The 8105-nt window shown below is 35.6% G+C and overlaps 1 protein-coding gene across 2 annotated transcripts; it reads right to left on the reverse strand.

The window, feature by feature from the left end:
* Window positions 1–3307: 3307 nt before the first annotated feature.
* On the reverse strand, window positions 3308–8105 carry LOC144295346 (olfactory receptor 56B2-like). Of its 2 annotated transcripts, none has more exons than XM_077867730.1 (2): window positions 7449–8105; window positions 3308–3728 (listed from the first exon to the last, which is right to left on the reverse strand). In XM_077867730.1, exons 1-2 carry the CDS (start codon window positions 8098–8100, stop codon window positions 3712–3714), a joined length of 669 nt encoding a protein of 222 aa, XP_077723856.1. In that variant the 5' UTR covers window positions 8101–8105; the 3' UTR covers window positions 3308–3711. The 2 variants fall into 2 exon arrangements, with proteins under 2 accessions (XP_077723856.1, XP_077723855.1); XM_077867729.1 differs by having other exon boundaries at window positions 6978–8105.

An 8105-nucleotide genomic window follows, 5' to 3' on the forward strand; every position in this document is an offset into this window, starting at 1 on the left:
CTAGGGATTGATTTTGTACTCTATAATTTTACTGAATTAATTTATTATTTCTAGTGGCATTTTCCTGGAATGTTTAGAGCTTTCCATGTATAATATCATGCCATCTGCAAATAGTGACAGTTTAACTTCTTTTCCTATACGGATGTCTCTTATAGACCAATGGGTCTTAATGCAACAGAGTACCAAAGTTCATGGATAAATTTCAGTTATTACATTGCAACTAATCTTTAGAAAACTACCTTTGTTGATTTGAGATGTAGTATCAAAGAGGAATATCCACAATTAACTGAAAAAGGTATTAAAATCTCAACTCCTCCCTCTTACAAATATATATCTATGCAAAGTCACCTTTCTCCATAAATATCAAACAAAAAACTTATTTCAGGAGGTTGCATGCAGAAGTAGATATGAGAATCTAGTTGTCTATTAAGCCAGGGATTAAAATACATGCAAAAATATAAAATAATATGACCCTTCTTACTACTTTTGTTTTTAAAAATATATTATTTTTCATAAATAGTTTTGTGGTAATAGTTTTATTTCTATTTAAAAATTAATATGTAAAATTCAAAAATTTTTGTTTTAATTTTAAACGTATATAATATTTGTGGATGTGAACCATAAAAACAAAAGCACTTTAGAGTTTAAGTAAGATTTAATAGTGTAAATTGAATAGTAAGACCAATAGTTTTAAGAATTGCTGATCTAATACATACGAGTAAATTCAGCTATGTCAACCATTTCTATGAGGTCTTTATTGTCATGCATCTCTTTAAATTAAAATATAACTTATATAGAGTACAGTGCACAGATCTTAAGTATACCTATACTGACAGACCCAACTACAGGAGTGCAGTGACATGCAGTGACTTTCATTTGGTTCCCAGAGATAACCACAACTTTGCAGCATCATAGACTCCCTTGTACTTTTTTAAACTTTATTTAATAGAATTAGACAAGATATAGTCTCTTTTCTTGAATAATTCAATATCTATTTCATATGGGGGGCATTTATTTTTTTATTTAATAATAAATTTATTTTTATTGGTATTCAATTTGCCAACATACAGAATAACACCCAGTGCTCATCCTGTCAAGTGCCTCCCTCAGTGCCCACCACCCAGTCACCCCCACCCCCCCACCATCCTCCCCTTCCACCACCCTAGTTCGTTCCCAGAGTTAGGAGTCTTCCATGTTCTGTCTCCCTTTCTGATATTGCCTACCCATTTCTTCTCCCTTCCCTTCTATTTCCTTTCACTATTATTTATATTCCCCAAATGAATGTTTGTCCTTCTCCGATGGACTTATTTCACTCGGCATAATACCCTCCAGTTCCATCCACATCGAAGGAAATGGTGGGTACTTGTCATTTCTAATGGCTGAGGAATATTCCATTGTATAAACAGACCACAGCTTCTTTATCCATTCATCTTTCCATGGACACCAAGGCTCCTTCCACAGTTTGACTATTGTGGACATTGCTGCTATAAACATCGGGGTGCAGGTGTCCCGGCGTTTCATTGCATCTGTATCTTTTGGGGTAAATCCCCAGCAGTGCAATTGCTGGGTCGTAGGGGAGGTCTATTTTTAACTCTTTGAGGAACCTCCGCACAGTTTTCCAGAGTGGCTGCACCAGTTCACATTCCCACCAACAGTGCAAGAGGGTTCCCTTTGCTCTGCATCCTCTCCAACATTTGTGGTTTCCTGCCTTGTTAATTTTCCCCATTCTCACTGGTGTGAGGTGGTATCTCATTGTGGTTTTGATTTGTATTTCCCTGATGGCAAGTGATGCAGAGCATTTTCTCACGTGCATGTTGGCCATGTCTATGTCTTCCCCTGTGAGATTTCTGTTCATGACTTTTGCCCATTTCATGATTGGATTGTTTGTGTTTTGTTCTTGAGTTTAATAAGTTCTTTATAGATCTTGGAAACTAGCCCTTTATCTGATAGGTCATTTGCAAATATCTTCTCCCATTCTGTAGGTTGTCTTTTAGTTTTGTTGACTGTATCCTTTGCTGTGTAAAAGCTTCTTATCTTGATGAAGTCCCAATAGTTCATTTTTACTTTTGTTTCTTTTGCCTTCATGGATGTATCTTGCAAGAAGTTACTCAAATTAATAAAATCATGAATGAGAAAGGAGAGATCACTACCAACACCAAGGAAATACAAACGATTTTAAAAACATATTATGAACAGCTATACTCCAATAAATTAGGCAATCTAGAAGAAATGGATGCAATTCTGGAAAGCCACAAATTACTAAAACTGGATCAGGAAGAAATAGAAAACCGGAACAGGCCAATAACCAGGGAGGAAATTGAAGCAGTCATCAAAAACCTCCCAAGACACAAAAGGCCAGGGCCAGATGGCTTCCCTGGGGAATTCTATCAATTGTTTAAAGAAGAAACCATACCTATTCTACTAAAGCTGTTTGGAAAGACAGAAAGAGATGGAGTACTTCCAAATTCGTTCTATGAGGCCAGCATCACCTTAATTCCAAAACCAGACAAAGACCCCACCAAAAAGAATTATAGACCAATATCCCTGATGGACATGGATGCAAAAATTCTCAACAAGATACTAGCCAATAGGATCCAATAGTACTTTAAGAAAATTATTCACCATGACCAAGTAAGATTTATTCCTGGGACACAAGGCTGGTTCAACACTCGTAAAACAATCAGTGTGATTCATCATATCAGCAAGAGAAAAACCAAAAACCATATGATCCTCTCAATAGATGCAGAGAAAGCATTTGACAAAATACAGCATCCATTCCTGATCAAAACTCTTCAGAGTGTAGGGATAGAGGGAACATTCCTCAACATCTTAAAAGCCATCTACAAAAAACCCACAGCAAATATCATTCTCAATGGGGAAGCACTGGGAGCCTTTCCCCTAAGATCAGGAACAAGACAGGGATGTCCACTCTCACCACTGCTATTCAACATAGTACTGGAAGTCCTAGCCTCAGCAATCAGACAACAAAAAGACATTAAAGGCATTCCAATTGGCAAAGAAGAAGTCAAACTCTCCCTCTTCGCCGATGACATGATACTCTACTTAGAAAACCCAAAAGCCTCCTCCCCAAGATTGCTAGAACTCATACAGCAATTCGGCAGTGTGGCAGGATACAAAATCAATGCCCAGAAGTAAGTGGCATTTCTATACACTAACAATGAGACTGAAGAAAGAGAAATTAAGGAGTCAATCTCATTTACAATTGCACCCAAAAGCATAAGATGCCTAGGAATAAACCTAACCAAAGAGGTAAAGGATCTATACCCTAAAAACTATAGAACACTTCTGAAAGAAATTGAGGAAGAAACAAAGAGATGGAAAAATATTCCATGCTCATGGATTGGCAGAATTAATATTGTGAAAATGTCAATGTTACCCAGGGCAATAAAACATTTAAATCAAATTCTTATCTCAGGTCTGCTTCTGGGAGAACTCAGCATAGTATAGTGTGTTTTTACATCAGAATATAAATGAGAAACCACTTACCTGGAGACGCTCAGCATTTGTTTTATTTATTTATAAGATGTACTAATACTACTAAGTGGATAAAAGCAACTATGAACATCCACATTTTAGTGATGAAGTTCAAAGAGTTCATACAGATAATAGGTTGCCACAGTGGAATTTAAAATATGGTATGTTCTGATCCCCGAGCTAAAGTTTTTAACTGATGCACTATATTTCTTCATCTTAAACAACTGTTGGCTCTGAAGGAGAAAAATGAAATATTGATTTAGTCATAGTCATTTACTTTTCTCTAAATTTTTATAAAGAAAAATAGAAAAGATTGAACCACAAAATATATGAGTCATATAATAATTTTAGGAATTATGGATAACAGCATTGATTGTAGTATAAAAACTTAAAAGCATTTATATACAGACTACTTAGCTAATAGCAAGGTGGCATTTACATAAAGTACGAAAAGAGGCCGAAATTAATCAGTGTAGATAAAAGTTAAGAGAGTGTAACTTTTATAGTATTTACTTGGAAGGGGCATGAATGGAGCAATTCAGATGCTGAGATAAAGCACATATTGACCTTGCTTGTGTTCTTTTAATGATAATCAATCAAGCTGTTTAGTCATGATTTGTGTCTTCTGTGTGTGTTTGTTATACCTCACTTAAAATATTACTTTAAAAATAAGATAGCAATGTTTTATTTTTTTAGTTAATTTAATATTTGTGTCTCAAAAATTTTAGCTGATTGCAACAATGGGCTAGGTCATGCACTAGTGGTGACATAAATTTATAGTGAAAATGTATTTTATAACTAAAAAATATATATAGAGAAGGAGCTTGGCATTGTACCATGCACTTTACATGTATTAAAATTTTATAGTCTCTTTCAAGACCAAGATTAAATCTAGATGAAAAGAGAATCATGTAAAGACACTTATAAAATTTTTTAGAAATCATTTTAGACATATATCTCAGTTGCTATGTCAATGAAGATGAGAATTTTTATCTCAAGTAAAAACCTATAATTCAACTTATTATTGCCAGAAGAATAGGTCAATTCTCAATAAAAGAAAGACCTGCTCTTCCCCAGCTTGTTGCAAATGAGTGAACCCAAACCTTTAACACTAGCTCAAACAAAATGAATAATATTAATTTAAAATAAACTTGCTTGATGAGAATAAAGTATGTTTTATTTTACACTTGGATTAGACAGATGAGCTGTATCATATCAGACATACATTATTTTTAAGCTTCAGAAGTTGATTTTACTGAGCAACATTTTAAATTATTCTCTTATCCTGTATTAAGGGTTCCAGAGTAACAAACATTTTTGTTTTAGTATTCACTACCCTGAGATTTCTAGCAAGCTAAAACATACTATACTGTTAATAGCAACTCATGGTCTGGATACACTTGATGATAAGCCTTACTCTCTGTAGTCTATCTCTCTGGCTGAAGTTGAACCCAATTCTACGTCTCCATATGTTAGACAGAATCTGGAGATAGAAATGAAACTTCTCAAGTGGCTACATGAGGCTTAGTGTGCTCTTAGACATAGTCCTGCAACTCCCAAAGTTCTTCCACACTACTAATATCTTCTGTAGAAGCTCCAAATTTAACACATCACAAGCTAGGTATTATGCTAATTGTGATATAAATTGTAAGTCAGTGACTGTTAAATTTAAAGTGAAGAAAAAGTACTTGTTCAATCAAAAGTGTTGATTTATAACTTGCACTATATTTCTGACATTAAACCAAATGCTACTGATAGAGACATGAATAAGTCATTAATCTTTTCATGGGATATTTGGTCTAGAGATCCAGATAGATGTACAATTGGTACATATGCTATGATATGAACTGCTGTATTGTGAAAATTAAGAAGGTTCTTTGATAATGCAAATGGAAGATGGACTGTGTCTAGGGCAAGACTGTACCTATCACTTAACCAGTTGATTAACAAAAAATATGAACTAATTAACAACACATTACACCTACAGATTACCCTGAATTCCTACAGTGTTGATACTTTCAATACATTTCAAAGTCTAGATTTGTGATATTAACAAAGAATTGACTGAAGGAAATCCAGTCCCTGCATTTATTTATACAATTTAACACTTATAAATTAGATGACTTAGAGAGTCCCCCGAGTAAGATGGGACTGAATAGCAGAATGGCTTTAAATGGATGAAGCCTCCTTGAAAAAAATGAGTGGTCTGGAATAACAGAATAAAAGGATTAAAAATGACTAAAAAATTATCTCAAACGTGACCATAGTCTTTTAGTTTTGATCATTGATAATTTTTTTAAGAATAATGTAGGGTAGCCTGGGTAGCTCAGCGGTTTAGCGCCTCCTTCAGCCAGGGCATGATCCTGGAGACCCCAGATCTAGTCCCACATCAGGCTAACCGGCATGGAGCCTGCTTCTCCCTCTACCTGTGTCTCTGCCTCTCTCTCTCTCTCTCTTACTCTCTCTCTCTCTGTCTCTCATGAATAAAAAATGAAATGTTTCTTTTTTAAAAAAAGGATAATGTAACCATGCATCAGCAAAATGAAAAGCAATCCTGATACTTTTAAAATTCATAATGTTAGCTATACATTTTACAAGCAGTGAAATTATGAGAGTGTATCACATCCCAATATAGATTACCTGAAATGTTTTGTTCACTTTGCTTCTTCAGTGCTCACTGTCCTAGTAACATCCCTCCTCATTCTGAAACCTGCCCTTTCATTCCTGCCCAATTTATCAACATGTAACCTATAGGAGTTATGTTACAAATATACAAACTCCAAAGTCATTTAATAATTCAGTGGTTAGATGCCCTGAGTTCAAAATATGAAAATTTTAATGTACTCTAACTATATATATGTAATTGTTAAAGTTTTACCAAGTTATAAAGACCATTGTTTATGTTGATATTCATGTAAAGTTTTTTTCCTAGACATTCAGATTGCAATATTTTAATAGTCTCTTAACAGTGTACTATTCTCATGATTTTAATTCTTGCTATTTTGCATCCAAGTGCATTATTTAGTTTCTAACTAAGTGATACATGAAGGATATGGATCTTGGATAATGGTTGGTTATTTCAGAAAGGATTTCCCAAAATAAACATGATCAATGGGAATCCTTCCATGGGGATTTATAATGGGAAAAAAATATTCCAATGGATACTGAAATATCTTGAACTAATGAATATGATTAATTTGGACAATTAGTATTTCTTCCTTATGAACTGAGATCTGGATAAAGGCATTCTTAAACAAGAAATAAGAGAGTGAAATATGATAGAAAAAAGATAATGTGAAGCAAAAAGGCCTGAGGAAGTTCAGGTAGTATATTTCACTTGCCTTTCCCTTAGATCCCTTGAGACAATAAGCATCATAATGGTCCTCTTTTGCAATAAGATTTTTTCTTGAAACCCAAAGATTTCATATATAAAAAGATTTCATATATTTTCTTAAAACCCAAAGATTTCATATATTTCATACCTGTTGGCATTTTTTTAAATTTCACTTGTTGCCACCAATTTGATTTATTAACTGAAAATATGCCACAGTGCTCTTTTTTGATAGTATTTCTGCCTTGCATAATGATTGGAAAATATAAGGATAAATATATGAGTAAACTACCTAAGTGAGCCCCTTCTCCATGTTAGTTGCCCTTGATATTCAGCTTAAGAGCCTTATAGAAGCCCTGCCTGAGCTCCTTGTTTTTGAATGCATACACTATGGGATTGAGGGCAGGAGGAATAACATTGTGTAGTACATTAAGCAGAACTGGGATGAGGGGAAGAGTCATTGTTGCACTGTGGGTAATAGAAATGACAACAATGACAGTGTAAAAGAATAAAATTAGGATGAGATGGGAAGTACAGGTACTTAGGGCTTTGGATGCAGCTTCTGCTGAATTCAGCTTCAGCACTGAGTGGAGTATCAAAGCATATGATAAAAAAATCAAACCCAGGTCACTCCCCATCAGTGTCCAGGCAAGAAATAGCTGGTAGATGCTGTTGATGGTTCTGTCATCACAGGATAACCTAGTGACTCCAAGATTAGAGCATAGGCAATGCTCAATTTGGTTCTTGGAACAGTAGTGCCTCTCAGCGGCCAACACTGGCACTGGGATGGTAGCCAGACTGTTTCTGAGTGCCATAAACACAGTTGCCTTGGCGACAAAAGAATCAGTAACTATTGATGGATAGCGTAGTGGTTGGCAAATGGCTACATATCTGTCTATAGCCATGCAGACAAAGATACCTGACTCCATGAGTACAAAACAATGTATGACATACATCTGAGCAAAGCATTCAGGGAGACCAATGGCCTTTGCACTGAACCATAAGATGGCCAAAATCTTGGGCATGATGGTGGTAGCCAGTCCCATGTCTACCACAGCCAGGATCCCCAAAAAATAGTACATAGGCTGGTGCAGTGTGGCCTCTTGTTTGATGATGATCAGGATAAGGATGTTGGCAGTGAGAGCTAAGAGGTAAAGTAGTGCCAGGGGCAGGGAGAGCCAGTGCTGCCAGGTGTGAATGCCTGGGAATCCCATCAGAATGAACTCAGAGACTTGGGACTTCGAGATGTTGGAATGTCCAAGATCCTGGAGCATCCTTC

This window comes from Canis aureus, chromosome 23 (genome assembly GCF_053574225.1).
Source record: "Canis aureus isolate CA01 chromosome 23, VMU_Caureus_v.1.0, whole genome shotgun sequence".
NCBI classification, from domain to species: Eukaryota; Metazoa; Chordata; class Mammalia; order Carnivora; family Canidae; genus Canis; species Canis aureus.

Bases quoted from the DNA above. Each gene is read 5' to 3' on its own strand.
- LOC144295346 (XM_077867729.1), bottom strand. From the start codon at position 8,100: ATGCTCCAGGATCTTGGACATTCCAACATCTCGAAGTCCCAAGTCTCT.